At 39.6% G+C, this 19,683-nt stretch overlaps 1 protein-coding gene across 1 annotated transcript; it reads left to right on the plus strand.

Moving 5' to 3' along the window:
• The first annotated feature begins 1,343 nt into the window (after nt 1–1,343).
• On the plus strand, nt 1,344–8,643 carry LOC135463889 (epidermal retinol dehydrogenase 2-like). The gene is made up of 5 exons (XM_064741350.1): nt 1,344–1,755; nt 2,750–2,934; nt 3,318–3,449; nt 5,083–5,444; nt 7,985–8,643. The coding sequence occupies exons 1-5, from the start codon at nt 1,584–1,586 to the stop codon at nt 8,076–8,078; spliced, it is 945 nt and encodes a 314-aa protein (XP_064597420.1). The 5' UTR covers nt 1,344–1,583; the 3' UTR covers nt 8,079–8,643.
• Nucleotides 8,644–19,683: the final 11,040 nt, after the last annotated feature.

Raw genomic sequence — 19,683 nt, forward strand, 5'->3', positions numbered from 1 at the left:
TTTACTCATTTATTTGATTGGTTTTTCACGCCGTATTTAAGAATATTTCACTTATACGACGACGGCCAGCATTATAGTGGGAGGAACCGGGCAGAGCCCGGGGAAAACCCATGACCATGCGCAGGTTGCTGGCAGACCTTTCCACGTACATGTACGGCCGGAGGGGAAACCAGCATGAGCTGGACTTGGCTGATCAGATGATATGTCTCAGTTTTCTGAGTCAAATTAGCTCCATGAAATCACTCAGATTTTCGAGTCAGTGGACCCAAACTTTTCTCTCAGTGAATTCAATGGATGGGTTTCTCCACTATCATCATGGTGGCGATTAGTGGTCGACAGTGGAGATACGGTTTCCTGGGTTAAAATCTTGCAGCCTTTGTCACGCTTGAATAAACGTACCATCACCCAAAATTCAGCGCAGGCAAGGCATAACCTAAACTTGCCTATCTCTCACACCAGCCAATCAGAACTGAGAACTATCCCTTAGTTGCGTAATCTTGCATGGAGTCTTGCACACCACATGTATCATGCGGGAGTAACTCAACCAATGGCTAGTAATTAATTTAATAGTTAATCTCGGCACTTCGGTCTTTCATCGTATATCATCTAAAAAATCTTGAGTATGGCCTATTAACAACAACGAAATAAATTTAAAAAAAAAAAAGTCATTCGCGCAATCTTATTGTTCGCTGATTAAATTTGCTAAAGCTGGGTGGTTTACCACTGTCATTCTGGTTTCTTCCATTTATGCAACTCCTGGCCGCTATTGTATCAGTGAAAAAATTTTGAGCATGGCAATCAAATGCATTTCCAATAAGAGTTTTAAGAGTTTCCCTGATTCACAAAAAGGATCTTGGCGGTTACAGCATCGCCAGTAAGGCAACAAAATAAGCAAATATATTCCGGTGTGAACTTAGTGTGTGCTATAGCAACATACCCTAAATGACCGTAAATTTCGTCCATGATTAACCTGCCCATTGTTCCTGATTGTAAAAGTTATACTGATTTTAGAAAGGTGTTTTGAGGTTTGAGGTATCCTGGGATGATATTCTGCTAGAAAATTGTAAGTTTCAGCACCAAAAATGATGTTTTGTGACATTACCTTGCCTTTTTGAGAGCGAAATTTTAGGCTATTTTTGGTATGTCTACCATCCACCACCTCTTCTAAATTCACAAGCGGGAGTTGAAGCTGTAAATTTGGTACAATATTTAGACACTCAAAGGTGGAAGCTGATGGTCTGATGCCATTTCAACATAGTTTGTAGACAAGAGTAGCACCCCTTCAATCAGGGCTCTTCAATGTTAAAGGTAATCTTGTATTACACTCACAGCCATTACACCTGACAGCAGACGCATGTGTTTTATACTTACGGGGTGAAAGTCCACAGATTTTGTCTGTTTGTACTGCTAAAACTCGCAACTGACAGCTTCTCAGGCTCTGTAAATCTGAGCAAAGACGTCTGTTGCGTCGATCTAGATAGGTTGTCAATTAAGCTAGCGTTTATTATTTTTTTTAAGAGGAAATTTAATCCGCTGTTCGCAGATTGATTCAATAACAGAATAAAGAGCCTCAGTCAATCATCATGGCGGAAATTGTCCACGAACGTTCATTAGCAACTCAGTTATTTCAGCTCGTGCGTGTCCTTTTCCTTACAGTTTTTTACATTATCGAGGGGGTAATACTGGCTCTTATTCCCAAGTCTCTCAGACAAAGGAAGTCTGTCAATAATGAAATCGTGTTGGTGACAGGCGCAGGTAACGTTCTCTATAGTATTTTATAGTTTATCAAACTGTAAAAATTTTTACTGAATTAATTTTAATTTAATTAAGCTGATTAGTGTTTGCTGTCCAGTGTTTGAATGCATTACATTGCAAGCTTGATTGGCTAATGAATTATTTGCAGTGGAGTTGTAAAGATGGGGTTGCTGTCATGTTGCTGTAGAGTGATGTCATTTGATTGAAGAAAGGTTAATTGAAGAGTTAGTTGTGGAGGGATTACTCTCTTCGAGCAAATAGCGAGAGTTATGTCAAGAAACAGCCTCAAATGTGGTCGTATTAATTGTAAGGAACACATACCTCTATTCAAACACACATTTTAATCTGCCTTAGCATAACTGACGTCATCCATGTAACCTCTGTTGTGAGTCCACAGCAATCACATCTGTTTATGAAAAATAATTGTACTTTCCGAGCCTGTACCATATCATTTAATGAGTTAGTACTGCAGTACATTAGACTCTGAAACTGTCCTATTTTGTCAATTTGTGTCATTGATATGCACTATTTTTGTTAGACAAGCCTAAGAACTGCATTGCTCGATAAGAGTTTTTTCAGTCTGAGACTACTTGAAGAATATTCTTTTCATAATTAACGTCTGAGAAGCAGATGTGACCTCAATTGACTGAAGAATGGTTAACTGAACATCTGACAAGTAGGTCAGGAACCAAAAAATGACAGCAGTCTAGTCTTTACAACAGCTTTTTGAACTATTGTCCACTGATGCTGTAACGTATTAGAACAGTTCGTAGTCAACACTGTTTGATATTATGCATGCGGTGATTAACAGCGCAGCGCCATGTCATTTTAAGTCTGATCTTTCTATAGAAACCTATATAGTTACCAACGTTGTAATCTTACATGTTGTAAGTCAGTGTGTTTATTAAAGATTTATCATAGTTTATTATGGGCTAGACTTGCACTTTCTACCTAGTAATTCTACTGGTACTATAGCTGTTGCTTTCTGTCTCAGGCAGTGGTATTGGCAGACTACTGTCGATAAAATTTGCACGGCTGGGTTGCCGTCTGGTTCTCTGGGATATCAACGAATCTGGAAATCAAGAAACTGCGGACGAGGTTAAGAAATATGGTGCCCGCGTCTATGCTTACACAGTTGATCTGAGTAAGAGAGATGAAGTTTATAAGACGGCTGAACAGGTGGGCAAAAACACTGAGATTTTCATTTTACATGCACTGCGTCCTGTTTTAAACATGCTCTTAAGTATGCAGTTCACTCTGAGAAAAGACTTGAATGCATCTGTCACTGACAGACATCAATATTTTGTCCTTTATTTGGTCATCATTAGGATTATTTATATTGTAAATAAAGGTTGAAATATTGATGTTTGCCAACAATGCATTTTCAGTCATTTCTCAGGGTGACCTGCACACTTTACTGTGTGACGTTAATCAGTGGATCTAATGTATTAAACATGCTCTCTTCACAATATGTCTGCAATATTGGCAAAGTAGTCTTATTCCATTATTGATGACCCTGCAGCCATTTTGCAATTTAGCACACATACTCTGATGTTAAACAGGTAAAGAAGGATGTGGGAGATGTGGACATACTGGTGAACAATGCTGGTATTGTGACTGGGAAGAAGTATCTTCAATGTCCAGATAATCTTATAATCAAAACAATGGAGGTGAACGCCATGGCACATTTCTGGGTAAGTCTTTTTTGTTTTTTTTTGACCGTGCTGAAGATATTTAGGATACATTGCGGTGAATTGAAACTTGGTACAGTGACTTAACTATAACAAGTTACAGGACCAGGTCGAGTTGTGGACCCTTGCATTGAATTTATACTAAATTATGACCATATGGAACTCCAGACTTTCCAGACACTTTTTTCAAAACGGTTCATCATATTGAATGAGGAGGCAGCATGCTTTTCAGTCCTGTGAGATGTTTCATCATATTGAGAGTTAACAGTACAAACATGAAATCTGGATCACCTGGTCAAGCAAAATGGCCTCAAAGAAAGGTCACATTTATTAATACAGGTTAATGGTAATTTACAGGTCAGAAATTAAACTGTAAAAGGAGTGAATTAATTATTGCAGAGAAATGTGATTGCAGGATTGGTGTTTTATGTCATACTCAAGAATTATATGGCAGCAAGCCAGGGGAATAACGACAGCCTGTTGGTGGCGTACCTTCCCACGTATGACTGGAGAGGAAAACAGCATGAGCTGGGCTGGAACTAGCAGTGACTCCTTTAATGAGATACCCTGTGTCATTGTGCTGCACTAGCATGCTAACCACCAGGCCACAGAGACCCCAGCATTGTTACAAAAGTATTTCAAAAACAGGAGATAAAATAGTTCGAGGGTTATTTATGTTATTGAAAAGTTTTAAATAGATTATGTGCAATCTGTTGGTGTCCAGTGCTTAGATATGCTCTGGCAATGGGCCTGCTGTGAATTACTACCCGTGTTATACGTTAGTGAAAACGACGTATTGCAAGCTTAGTTTTTAAGGTGCGAAGCTAAGGGAAGTGGGACCTCACCTATTGAAGCATGCAGTGTGTAGGTTTTGTTAGGTTATGTCATGACAGGGACAGATATTTTCAAGGCAATAAAATGTTTAAATACATGATATCATACATGATATACCTTAGAGTCGCAGAAATATTAAAGGAGAAGAAAATTTAAATATCAATCAAATACCATTGAAAAGAGTATGCATTTCCTTGCATGCTGTGGAAAAAATTCTAATATGTACCTCAAGTTGATGAATTATAAATAAATTCAGCGCCAAAATCTGCTGTGGGCAGCTCCATTTTGCCTAAGAACTAGTCCTGAAGTTTTTTGTGTTAGGAGGAAAATTTCCAGCAAAAACTGCTGAAGTGCAGTTCCTACATTTCCGGTAAAACTCTTCTTCCCAGAAGATAGTGAACAATGAAGTTCGTTTTCAGTTCTCAACAATGGCGGATGTTTCAAGTGATTCAAGTTCGGACGAGTCTTTCATCAGGGAAGTGCAGTCAAATAAGGATGGTATTGAAGCTTCGGAGATTTCCGCATGACAATCGGGAAACCGGAATCTTGAACGTAGGTTCCGAGTATACACGAACAATCCGGCAATTTTAATGACTCCCATTGGCTGAGAGGCAACACACCCCCAGCATAAATTACAGGGTGTTAAAGGTGGAGGGCGATGTATGCCAGCTTAGCCATGTATGGCAAGGAAAAATCACAAAATTATGCAGCAGGCACCACCAGATAGGGGGGATTTTGGGCCCTATTGTGTTAACTGGTGTTACTGAAAAATTGAAAAACATTATTGTTATTATGTTCACAGACAGTCAAAGCTTTCCTGCCTAAAATGTTGGAGAAAAATCATGGCCACATTGTCAGCATTGCCAGTGCTGCCGGGCTGGTTGGAGTGACAGGCCTTGCTGATTACTGCGCCAGTAAGTTTGCCGCTGTTGGCTTCGACGAATCGCTGCGCTATGAACTGGACGCCATGAAAAAAAATGGAATCCATACAACAGTTGTCTGCCCCTACTACATCAATACGGGAATGTTCACAGGGGTGAAGTGCAAGCTAATCCCGTTGTTGGAGCCAGAGTACGTTGTGACTACGATCATGGACGGCATCTTGATGAACCAAAGCACAGTGTACATTCCACGAACGAACTACTTGTTCATTCTCTTGAAGCAGTAAGTTGCCCAATTTGTACCTTTATTCTCTAATCTGACAGTATCTGCAGCAGAAGAGTTTAACTTCTGCTACAATTTGTTCCCTCGTTCTGTAATCTGACAGTATCTGCAGCAGAAGAGTTTAACTTCTGCTACAATTTGTACCCTCGTTCTGTAATCTGATAGTATCTGCAGCAGAAGAGTTTAACTTCTGCTACAATTTGTACCCTCGTTCTGTAATCTGATAGTATCTACAGCTGAAGAGTTTAACTTCTGCTACAATTTGTACCCTCGTTCTGTAATCTGACAGTATCTACAGCTGAAGAGTTTAACTTCTGCTACAATTTGTACCCTCGTTCTGTAATCTGACAGTATCTACAGCTGAAGAGTTTAACTTCTGCTACAATTTGTACCCTCGTTCTGTAATCTGATAGTATCTGCAGCAGAAGAGTTTAACTTCTGCTACAATTTGTACCCTCACTCTCTAATCTGACAGTATATGCAGCAGAAGAGTTTAACTTCTGCTACAATTTGTACCCTCGTTTTGTAATCTGACAGTATCTGCAGCAGAAGAGTTTAACTTCTGCTACAATTTGTGCCCTCGTTCTGTAATCTGATAGTATCTGCAGCAGAAGAGTTTAACTTCTGCTACAATTTGTACCCTCACTCTCTAATCTGACAGTATATGCAGCAGAAGAGTTTAACTTCTGCTACAATTTGTACCCTCACTCTCTAATCTGACAGTATCTGCAGCAGAAGAGTTTAACTTCTGCTACAATTTGTACCCTCGTTCTGTAATCTGATAGTATCTGCAGCAGAAGAGTTTAACTTCTGCTACAATTTGTACCCTCGTTCTGTAATCTGACAGTATCTGCAGCAGAAGAGTTTAACTTCTGCTACAGCATGCTTTGATTGAAGACGATGATGTAAAGTGAGCTTTTAGAACACAGGTTAAGTGAAAAAAAATCACAGCTGATAAAAGTGAAAACAGCACAGGTTAAGCGAAAAGAATCAAGGGTTATTAAAGTCAAAACAGAACTCAAGTGAAAAATCACAGGTTATTATAAAATTGAAAACAGAGCACATGTTAAGTGAAAAAAATCACAGGTTAATAAAGTGAAAACAGCACAGGTTAAGTGAAAAGAATCACAGGTTATTACAGTGAAATGAGAGCACAGGTTTACTGAAGAGAAATCACATGTTATTAAAGTGAAAACAGAGCACAAGTTAAGTGAAAAATTACAGGTTATTATCAAAATTAAAACAGAGCACAGGTTAAGTGAAAAAAATCACAGGCTATTCAAATGAAAACAGCACAGGTTAAGTGAAAAGAATCACAGGTTGTTACAGTGAAATGAGAGCACAGGTTTAGTGAAGAGAAATCACATGTTATTTAAGTGAAAACAGAGCACAAGTTAAGTGAAAACATCAGAGGTTATTGCAGTGAAAACAGAACACGGGTTAAGTTTTGTATTCCATGCAACATTAATTTGCGTGATCACCTTGGAATGGCTGGTTGTTGTTTTATTGACTGTTTTGTAACTCCATTATTGCACTGGAGGGCTGGGCAGATGATGTGGGAGATTGTAAGATTTTGCCAGACTAAATTTACCCTAATTCCCCAACGTTTTTAACTATGAAAGAGCAACTTTCAGTGCAATATATGCACATTTATGATTTGATTTTTGGGGCAAAACTACATGGGCTGAATTGACCAGTTTCAGGACTTCACAAAAAGTATAATTTTAGCATTCTACAAAGTAGAATACCTCCAGAATGCTTCAACAAACACCTTGCAAACATGCGGAAAAGTTGAAGAATTACAGTACAGGTGTGTTAGCAGAGTGTTTCTGTGGTAACAATGTGGTAACAGCTTCACAGCTTCACAGTACTATGTAGTTGTGGGCCACAGTGTGGTGTCTAACAGCTTCAAAGTACTATGTACTTTGTAGTTGTGGGCCACAGTGTAGTATGTAACAACCTCACAGTACTGTGTACTTTGTAGTTGAGGGCCACAGTGTGGTGTCTAACAGCTTCACAGTACAGTAGGTGATATTTCACGATGGACTTGTCCTAGAGTCTAATGACAAAATGAACAATTCAGATTACTACATAACAGATTAATTTACTGTGTGTGTGAATGACATACTATTCCGTCCTGGTCTAAGTTGCTTATTTTACATAATGGCAAGTGAGGCCTCCGTGGCTCAGTTGGTTAGCGCGCTTGCACAGTGTAATGACCCAGGAGCCTGTCACCAATGCGGTCGCTGTGAGTTCAAGCTTAGCTCATCCTGGCTTCCTCTCCGAAGGTCTGCCAGCAACCTGCGGATGGTCATGGGTTTCCGCCGGGCTCTGCCCTGTTTCCTACAACCACAACTGCTGTCTTATAAATGAAAAATTCTTGAGTATGAAGTAAAACACCAATTAAATAAATCATTAAATAAATATTTGATGGTGAGAGTTCTGTTGATCGTAGAAAGGTGTATTGTTAGGGAGCGAAAAAAATTCTGGACAATTGAATTTGCTAATAATAATTCTGAATGTTCTACTTTCCTCTGCAGTATGTTGCCTACCAAGGCCTCTATGCTAGTAGCAGATGTACTGGGTATGAATTCAGCCATGGACGAATTTGTGGGGAGAGAGAAAGTGGAGTGAAAAGACGGACATAGATGAAGCCAAGTAAAGCATGCTTTCTCCAGGACGTCTTGTAATGATTATTATACATTGTAATTTCTGCTGTATGGAAATGATTTTATTATATGACGACCAATGAACACTAATTATTCTTTTGTCTTCCTTATGGCCGTTAAGCCGTCTCACACCAGGGTAGTTGGTGATAGGGAGGCGTGGGTTCAAACCTGGTCCGGGGCAGGGTACCTTGTAGATTCATTCACTCTTGCTGCTTGTGGGGCATTGGTGACATGATGAAATCTAACGATGGTTGAAGGCTACTTGCCCTTAACCAGTATGGGCCGCATACCTGTACAAATGTAGGAAAGTGCATCAATAACTTGCCAAAGGTCAGTGGTTTATGATGGGAACCCCAATTCCTTCCATCCATAAAGCTGACTCTCATCGCTTAAGGGAAAATTTCGTGATTTTGACACTGAACAACATGGAGATAAGTTAAAAGGTTGCTGTGAAAATATTTGTGACTGAGGATATTTGCTGACCTTGGGTCTTTGTCTGACTTCATACATGAAAACCGCTGAACTTACCGTACCTTAACAGAATGGACACTGAATGTGATATTGACCTCAGCTATTGGTTTGCAGCTGCTGTCCTGGTCAAAATATGTACATGTAATAACAGAAGTACTTGTATGCTAATACCACAACGGTTTGGCTTATGAAACTTTCAGTGCAATTTGTGCACATTTTAAAGTTTATTTTGGCAGCAAAACTGCATTAATTGGATTAGCCAGGGCTTCACAGAAAGTATAATTTTATCATTGTAAACAAAGAATAATGCCTTCAGAATACATGTATCCATGATTAAACACCTTGCAAACATGCGTAAAGGTTGAAGAATTAGAGTAGAAACCAATTTGAATGGGTACTGGTATGGATTGGTTGACACAGTGTTTTACAGTGTTTATGAAGATTATATATACATGAACTAATATATGTATATGCTCATATTTAAGATATCACAATGTCTGTATTCTGAGTTGCAAATGGTCCTATGAATTGGCCTTTCAACTAATGTCACCTGTAAACAGGTTATTTAACATCCAGTCAGCATTGATTCTGTTACCTATTTTACAGGTCAACTTTATCTGCGACCTTCAAAAGTTAATTAGCCAGAATTCAGTGGCGTAGCACTGTACTTGTACATGTAAGTCAACTTTCTTTCATTGATATTACTGTAAATTCCTGGTGGGAAAAAATGTGAATGCACTTTAGCCTCAGGATCACAATTTTAGTCAACAAAGGTGTAGGGTATTTGTACATGTAGCTTCATTATATTGATAGCGAAGACAAATACATAAACATTTGTTGTCTATTTTTGTCATACAGTTTCAAAAAGTGTCTGAGTGGCGGATTTATGTCTCTTGCCTGGATCAATCATTATTTACTGTTGTTCCCATTTCATGCACATTTTTCCCACCTTTTTGGGATTTATTCTGACCTGCCAGTAATTATATCTTTGTCTACATTTTCATGAATTTCTACTGGACCATTTATAGATAACAGGTTGAGTCAGCACTAATTCTCTGCTCAAGTTGTATATGTTAAGAAAATTTTGTTTAATTCATTACTAAATCTACCATATGTCTTTTTATTATAATAAATATAATAATGGGTGCTCTCTGAAATATCATACATCATACATATGAACAATGTATGTATTAGTGTTAATGATTTGTGGTATAGTATATTTCTTCGTATGTTATTGTTAACCATTATACCACAGCCTGGGGGTTTGAAGATGGCATACAGAAATGGTTTATATGTCATTGTTAGCAGTATTGCCAATTATACCAGAGGCTGACAGTTTGAAGGAGGTAAACAGTGCAGAATTATATGCTTTGTGAGAAATGGCAGAGCCTAGTTTTTTGACATAATATTGTTGTATCTTGAATATTAATGGGATACAAGTTTTGTTTAATATTCCCCGATGACATCAATAAAAAGTTCCGAGTGCTTTGTTGATTGTTTTTCTTTTCTACCAAACATCCGAAAAATTAAGATATTATCTCCTTAACATTATATTTTATGCAGAGATTACTTATGTTTTACGTGCTTGGCTAGGGTGAATTACCCCTGTGCTCCAAGAGACGGGCTGGTTTCATGAAGCTCACTTACCTAAGTAAGCCCTTAACTACCATGACAACATATGCTGTAGACATGTAAAGTGTACTCAGGTAATAGCATCTTAGTGCAAAGGTAAGCTTCGTGAAACCAGTCCCAGGTGTTGTTGGAATATCTGGGATAGTTGGAGACAGTATGGTGTGATAATATGATAAGACGTCTTGATCCCCTTGCCATCAGTCTTCAGGTTAACAGTCTATATAGATGTGACCACATCTATCTATATGTTAAAACATATACCGGTATGTGAAAAGTTATGAATGTTTAAAATTTGGATAAATTGATTTTTCTACATGTGTACTATTCGGAGTAAAACTTCAATTTTTTGGAAACTTTAAGTTTTTGCATTATTGTTGGTACCCTTAGTGAGCTCCTCTACTGAAATGAGCAGCAGTGCGTTGAACTCCAAATTCAAACCTGATTAGTTGGAGGAAAAAGACAGGAGCGTATATGCTGCATGTTAAGGATGACTGATTAATCTGCATGATTGGGTAAGGACGACAGTGATTAATCTGCATGGTTGGGTAAGGACGACTGATTAATCTGCATGGTTGGGTAAGGACGACTGATTAATCTGCATGGTTGGGTAAGGACGACAGTGATTAATCTGCATGGTTGGGTAAGGACAACAGTGATTAATCTGCATGGTTGGGTAAGGACGACTGATTAATCTGCATGGTTGGGTGAGGACGACAGTGATTAATCTGCGTGGTTGGGTGAGGACGATAGTGATTAATCTGCATGGTTGGGTAAGGACGACAATGATTAAGCTGCATGATTAGGTAAGGACAACAGTGATTAATCTGCATGATTAGGTAAGGATGCCAATGATTAATCTGCATGATTGGGTAAGGACGACAGTGATTAATCTGCATGGTTGGGTAAGGACAACAGTGATTAATCTGCATGGTTGGGTAAGGACGACAGTGATTAATCTGCATGGTTGGGTAAGGACAACAGTGATTAACCTGCATGGTTGGGTAAGGACGACTGATTAATCTGCATGGTTGGGTAAGGATAACAATGATTAATCTGCATGGTTGGGTAAGGACGACAGTGATTAATCTGCGTGGTTGGGTAAGGACAACAGTGATTAATCTGCGTGGTTGGGTAAGGACGACAGTGATTAATCTGCGTGGTTGGGTAAGGACAACAGTGATTAACCTGCATGGTTGGGTAAGGACGACTGATTAATCTGCATGGTTGGGTAAGGATAACAATGATTAATCTGCATGGTTGGGTAAGGACGACAGTGATTAATCTGCGTGGTTGGGTAAGGACAACAGTGATTAACCTGCATGGTTGGGTAAGGACGACTGATTAATCTGCATGGTTGGGTAAGGATAACAATGATTAATCTGCATGGTTGGGTAAGGACGACAGTGATTAATCTGCATGGTTGGGTAAGGACAACAGTGATTAACCTGCATGGTTGGGTAAGGACGACTGATTAATCTGCATGGTTGGGTAAGGATAACAATGATTAATCTGCATGGTTGGGTAAGGACGACAGTGATTAATCTGCGTGGTTGGGTAAGGACAACAGTGATTAATCTGCGTGGTTGGGTAAGGACGACAGTGATTAATCTGCGTGGTTGGGTAAGGACGACTGATTAATCTGCATGGTTGGGTAAGGACGACAATGATTAAGCTGCATGGTTGGGTAAGGACAACAGTGATTAACCTGCATGGTTGGGTAAGGACGACTGATTAATCTGCATGGTTGGGTAAGGACGACAATGATTAAGCTGCATGGTTGGGTAAGGACGACAGTGATTAATCTGCGTGGTTGGGTAAGGACGACTGATTAATCTGCATGGTTGGGTAAGGACGACAATGATTAAGCTGCATGGTTGGGTAAGGACAACAGTGATTAACCTGCATGGTTGGGTAAGGACGACTGATTAATCTGCATGGTTGGGTAAGGACGACTGATTAATCTGCATGGTTGGGTAAGGACGACAATGATTAAGCTGCATGATTAGGTAAGGACAACAGTGATTAATCTGCATGATTAGGTAAGGATGCCAATGATTAATCTGCATGATTGGGTAAGGACGACAGTGATTAATCTGCATGATTGGGTAAGGACAACAATGATTAATCTGCATGGTTGGGTAAGGACAACAGTGATTAATCTGCGTGGTTGGGTAAGGACGACAATGATTAATCTGCATGATTGGGTAAGGACGACAGTGATTAATCTGCATGATTGGGTAAGGACAACAATGATTAATCTGCATGATTGGGTAAGGACAACAATGATTAATCTGCATGGTTGGGTGAGGACGACAGTGATTAATCTGCGTGGTTGGGTAAGGACGACAATGATTAATCTGCATGATTGGGTAAGGACGACAGTGATTAATCTGCATGATTGGGTAAGGACAACAATGATTAATCTGCATGATTGGGTAAGGACAACAATGATTAATCTGCATGGTTGGGTGAGGACAACAGTGATTAATCTGCATGGTTGGGTAAGGACGACTGATTAATCTGCATGATTGGGTAAGGACGACTGATTAATCTGCATGGTTGGGTAAGGACGACTGATTAATCTGCATGGTTGGGTAAGGACGACAATGATTAATCTGCATGATTGGGTAAGGACAACAGTGATTAATCTGCATGATTAGGTAAGGACGACAATGATTAAGCTGCGTGATTAGGTAAGGATGCCAATGGTTAATCTGCATGATTGGGTAAGGACGACAATGATTAAGCTGCGTGATTAGGTAAGGACAACAGTGATTAATCTGCATGGTTGGGTAAGGACGACTGATTAATCTGCATGGTTGGGTAAGGACGACAATGGTTAATCTGCGTGGTTGGGTAAGGACAACAGTGATTAATCTGCATGGTTGGGTAAGGACGACTGATTAATCTGCATGGTTGGGTAAGGACGACTGATTAATCTGCATGGTTGGGTAAGGACGACTGATTAATCTGCATGGTTGGGTAAGGACGACAATGATTAATCTGTATGATTGGGTAAGGACGACAATGATTAAGCTGCATGATTAGGTAAGGATGCCAATGGTTAATCTGCATGGTTGGGTAAGGACAACAGTGATTAATCTGCATGGTTGGGTAAGGACAACAGTGATTAATCTGCATGGTTGGGTAAGGACGACAATGATTAATCTGCATGGTTGGGTAAGGACAACAGTGATTAATCTGCGTGGTTGGGTAAGGATGACTGATTAATCTGCATGGTTGGGTAAGGATAACAATGATTAATCTGCATGGTTGGGTAAGGACAACAATGATTAATCTGCATGGTTGGGTAAGGACAACAGTGATTAAGCTGCGTGATTAGGTAAGGATGCCAATGGTTAATCTGCATGGTTGGGTAAGGACGACAATGATTAAGCTGCGTGATTAGGTAAGGACAACAGTGATTAATCTGCATGATTGGGTAAGGACAACAGTGATTAATCTGCGTGGTTTGGTAAGGATGACTGATTAATCTGCATGGTTGGGTAAGGACGACAGTGATTAATCTGCATGATTGGGTAAGGACAACAATGATTAATCTGCATGGTTGGGTAAGGACAACAGTGATTAAGCTGCGTGATTAGGTAAGGACAACAGTGATTAATCTGCATGATTGGGTAAGGACAACAGTGATTAATCTGCATGATTGGGTAAGGACAACAGTGATTAATCTGCATGATTGGGTAACGACGACAATGATTAAGCTGCGTGATTAGGTAAGGATGCCAATGGTTAATCTGCATGATTGGGTAAGGACGACAATGATTAAGCTGCGTGATTGGGTAAGGACAACAGTGATTAATCTGCATGATTGGGTAAGGACGACAGTGATTAATCTGCGTGATTGGGTAAGGACGACAATGATTAATCTGCATGGTTGGGTAAGGACGACTGATTATTCTGCATGGTTGGGTAAGGACGACAATGATTAATCTGCATGATGGGGTAAGGACGACTGATTATTCTGCATGGTTGGGTAAGGACGACAATGATTAATCTGCGTGGTTGGTTGAGGACAACTGATTAATCTGCATGGTTGGGTAAGGACGACTGATTAATCTGCATGGTTGGGTAAGGACAACAGTGATTAATCTGCATGGTTGGGTAAGGATGACTGATTGATCTGTATGATTGGGTAAGGACGACTGATTAATCTGCATGGTTGGGTAAGGACAACAGTGATTAATCTGCATGGTTGGGTAAGGATGACTGATTGATCTGTATGATTGGGTAAGGACGACTGATTAATCTGCATGGTTGGGTAAGGACGACAGTGATTAATCTGCATGGTTGGGTAAGGACAACAGTGATTAATCTGCATGGTTGGGTAAGGACGACAGTGATTAATCTGTGTGGTTGGGTAAGGACAACAGTGATTAATCTGCATGGTTGGGTAAGGACGACAGTGATTAATCTGCATGATTGGGTAAGGACGACAGTGATTAATCTGCATGGTTGGGTAAGGACGACAGTGATTAATCTGTGTGGTTGGGTAAGGACGACTGATTAATCTGCATGGTTGGGTAAGGACAACAGTGATTAATCTGCATGGTTGGGTAAGGACAACAGTGATTAATCTGCATGGTTGGGTAAGGACGACAATGATTAATCTGCATGATTGGGTAACGATGACAATGATTAAGCTGCGTGATTAGGTAAGGATGCCAATGGTTAATCTGTATGATTGGGTAAGGACAACAGTGATTAATCTGCGTGGTTGGGTAAGGACAACAGTGATTAATCTGCATGATTGGGTAAGGACGACAGTGATTAATCTGCGTGATTGGGTAAGGACGACAATGATTAATCTGCATGGTTGGGTAAGGACGACTGATTATTCTGCATGGTTGGGTAAGGACGACAGTGATTAATCTGCATGATTGGGTAAGGACAACAATGATTAATCTGCATGATTGGGTAAGGACGACTGATTATTCTGCATGGTTGGGTAAGGACGACAATGATTAATCTGCGTGGTTGGTTGAGGACAACTGATTAATCTGCATGTTTGGGTGAGGACGACTGATTAATCTGCATGGTTGGGTAAGGACGACTGATTAATCTGCATGATTGGGTAAGGATGACAATGATTAAGCTGCATGATTGGGTAAGGACAACAGTGATTAATCTGCATGATTGGGTAAGGACGACAATGATTAAGCTGCATGGTTGGGTAACGACGACAATGATTAAGCTGCATGGTTGGGTAAGGACAACAGTGATTAATCTGCATGGTTGGGTGAGGACGACAGTGATTAATCTGCATGGTTGGGTAACGACGACAATAATTAAGCTGCATGATTAGGTAAAGATGCCAATGGTTAATCTGCATGATTGGGTAAGGACGACTGATTATTCTGCATGGTTGGGTAAGGACGACAATGATTAAGCTGCATGGTTGGGTAACGACGACAATGATTAAGCTGCATGGTTGGGTAAGGACAACAGTGATTAATCTGCATGGTTGGGTAAGGATGACAGTGATTAATCTGCATGATTGGGTAAGGATGACAATGATTAAGCTGCATGGTTGGGTAACGACGACAATGATTAAGCTGCATGGTTGGGTAAGGACGACAATGATTAATCTGCATGGTTGGGTAAGGACGACAATGATTAATCTGCATGGTTGGGTAAGGACAACAGTGATTAATCTGCATGGTTGGGTAAGGACAACAGTGATTAATCTGCATGGTTGGGTAACGACGACAATGATTAAGCTGCATGGTTGGGTAAGGACGACAATGATTAAGCTGCATGGTTGGGTAAGGACAACAGTGAATTATCTGCATGGTTGGGTAAGGACGACAGTGATTAATCTGCATGGTTGGGTAAGGACAACAGTGATTAATCTGCATGGTTGGGTAAGGACGACAGTGATTAATCTGCATGGTTGGGTAAGGACAACAGTGATTAACCTGCATGGTTGGGTAAGGACGACAGTGATTAATCTGCATGGTTGGGTAAGGACAACAGTGATTAATCTGCATGATTGGGTAAGGACGACAATGATTAATCTGCATGGTTGGGTAAGGATGACAATGATTAATCTGCATGGTTGGGTAAGGACGACAATGATTAATCTCCATGATTAGGTAAGGATGCCAATAGTTAATCTGCATGGTTGGGTAAGGACAACAGTGATTAATCTGCATGGTTGGGTAAGGACGACTGATTGATCTGCGTGATTGGGTAAGGACAACAGTGATTAATCTGCATGATTGGGTAAGGACGACAGTGATTAATCTGCATGGTTGGGTAAGGACAACAGTGATTAATCTGCATGATTGGGTAAGGACGACAATGATTAATCTGCATGGTTGGGTAAGGACAACAGTGATTAACCTGCATGATTGGGTAAGGACGACAGTGATTAATCTGCATGATTGGGTAAGGACAACAGTGATTAATCTGCATGGTTGGGTAAGGACGACAATGATTAAGCTGCATGATTAGGTAAAGATGCCAATGGTTAATCTGCATGATTGGGTAAGGACAACAGTGATTAATCTGCATGATTGGGTAAGGACAACAGTGATTAATCTGCATGATTGGGCGAGTGCTTGGGGTTTAGCGTCGTACTTAGCAATTTTTCAGTCATATGACGACTAACGGGTCCTGAGAGTGCATGTAATGTGCCTCCTTGTTGCATGACGGATTTCCACCGCTCTTTCATCTAGTGCTGCTTCACTGAAATGACTTACCAAAGGTAAGTAAGTCACCATTATACTGATACGGGTCAACCAGTCATTGCACTATCCGCTTAATCCTGAACAAAAGGAAACCACAGCTTCCTCTTTTAAGGTCTTAGATGTGACCCGACCCAGGATTGACCCTGGTCCTACAGAGATTTATAGATTTTAAAAAGGTGTTCGGAGGTTTGTTTGGACGGTAGGGTCATATACCTAACTAGAAAAAATGTAGGTTTTTGGCAAGTCAAAATATTGGAAAGTTAATCATTTACTTGCCAAAGCTGAGTGGTTTGGTGCGTTTTTTTCGGTACACAGGCCATTGACAACTGTTGTAATGCATGAAATATTCTTGAGTATGGTTCTAAATACCAATGAACTGGGTAAATTCAGGATGTCAAGGTATGGGTGAGGCAAAAATTACTGCCCCATGCCTTGCTGTTCCAGAACATACCAAACACACGAGTCCTTCGATTTTGAGGTGGAACGTCATGGCAGAGTGGTTGTCTTCACATGGGAAATTTTGTCAGTCATATGCCAACGGTTAGTGGTTTACTCCTGGTGCCCAGGTTTCATAAAACTGACTGCCATCATATCAGTAAAAAATTCTTAAAACAAAACCAAAAAAAAACCAAAAAAAAACACACAAATGAACAAATCAATCAGAATCCCTGGCCAGCCCTAGTGATGTATTCAACTTCTTTGGTGTTCTACTATCAGACTGCCTACCAGACAGGAAGTTACACCACACAGTAAAAGGTTCCACTGTACAGGCTCATTGGCTGTACAAATTGCTTTTAACTCGATCTGAGGTAACACCTACTCTGTATAAACATGATGAATGTATAAGTAGGTTTTACAAATATGTTAATCATATCAGTAAATATCTTGTTGGGTCCCTCAAAAACCTCCAGACTTAAAGCCTCAGCTGAAGAAAGTTGATGATGTGGTTAATTCTGTAGTATGTTAAACAATGAAATAATTCAGTCCAAGCCAGAACTGAATTTTAACACAGAATTTTTTTAAGACTTCACAAAAAGTATAACTTTATCATTGTACACAGAATAATGCCATCAGAATATGCTTAAACACACACCCTGCAAACATGCAAAACGGATGAAGAATTGCACCATTCATTTATTTGATTAGTATTATACGACGATGGCCAGCATTATGGTGGGAGGAAACCGAGCACAGGCGGGGGAAACCCACAACTATCCACAGCTACTAGCAGACCTTCTCATGTATGGCTGGTTAGGAAGCCAGCAAGAGCTGGACTTCAACTCACAGCGACCACATTGGTGAGAGGTTCCTGGGTTATTACGCTATGATAGTGCGCAAAGAATTACAGTAGTTAACAACTCTACCAGCAAGGTTCTGTTCATAGAAAATTAAAATAAGGAGACTAAAAATAAAGGGCAAGATGCCAATTCATAGTGTTTAATCTTCACTTAATAATGCCAATTCATAGTGTTTAATCTTCACTTAATAATGCCAATTCATAGTGTTTAATCTTCACTTAATAATGCCAATTCATAGTGTTTAATCTTCACTTAATAATTTCAAATATAAAACCAACAAACGCTGTTTTGCCAACAATAGAATTGAATGAACTAACAAGTCTGTAACATTCATCCCAAGTTTCACTGGGGACATGCAATACAGTAACTTCTGTCATCAAACAAGAGTCAAATGTACATGGTAAACTTTTGTTTTTTGGCAAGAATTATTTAACTCCCATATCTCAAGTGAATAAAAACTTGGTTTAATTCATTGTATTTACGTATAGAATGACCTACTAATGCATCAACCTACAAGTAGTCAAAGAACTGATCACTGACCATTTAACTGCTGATGGAATAGCTGGAGGTAATCCAAAACTCTTCACATGGCTCATCAACTGCAATTAAATGTCTTTTAGGGACAATCAAACACCTAACAACAGGCGCCTACTTCTTTTTTGTATCACTGAACAAACCAGTGAAAACTATCTAAAAATTCCTTGAACTTTTAAAAACTGTCTCGACTAGAATTAAATGCATGTGAATATATCAGTTCTAAGGCTGGGTTGATGGATTTGTAGGTCAGAAATAGCAGTTTACATATATACACACACTGTACACATTTTAGTGCACTTTACATCATGCAATTCAACAGAACTTTGTCAGTAGCCTCGTGCAAGGTTTACAGAAGTACGTTGTGCCCACACGACACAATAAATGCAGTTCATAAAGAGAACCACAGATTTCAAATGCACTTATTTGAAAAGAAAAGAAAACACGATTTAATTAAAGAAATATCTTTTGCTGACCTAAAAAAAGCAATTTCTACTTTGCCCGCATTTCATACTTTACACAAGAGTGTCTCAAATTTTCTCAGAATGTAAAATTCTAAATATCACCACAAGCCAACAGGTAAGAAATCTGGATGCCTTTTTATGTAATGATTTGCCTTCACATTGACTAGCTGTGCCTAAGCATTCATCATAATAACAAGTCAAAAAATGTTAGACAAGTACATGAAGTTGAGAATAGGCAATAATATACGTATTGTCTCAAGTTATTTGGAACTCGTATAAAAAAAGACAACAATACTGTGATTTGATCCCATGAGCAAAGGATTTCAGTTTGTGAAAAAAAGGAAGTACTTTTTGCATGTTTCATACATTTGAACATTTAGAGTGAGAGAAATCATGAACAACATGTGCAAAACATGGACAAAAACTTATCTTTTAAGCACATCTTCATTTCATCATCC

The sequence above is a fragment of the Liolophura sinensis genome, chromosome 3 (genome assembly GCF_032854445.1).
Source record: "Liolophura sinensis isolate JHLJ2023 chromosome 3, CUHK_Ljap_v2, whole genome shotgun sequence".
Lineage (NCBI taxonomy): Eukaryota > Metazoa > Mollusca > Polyplacophora > Chitonida > Chitonidae > Liolophura > Liolophura sinensis.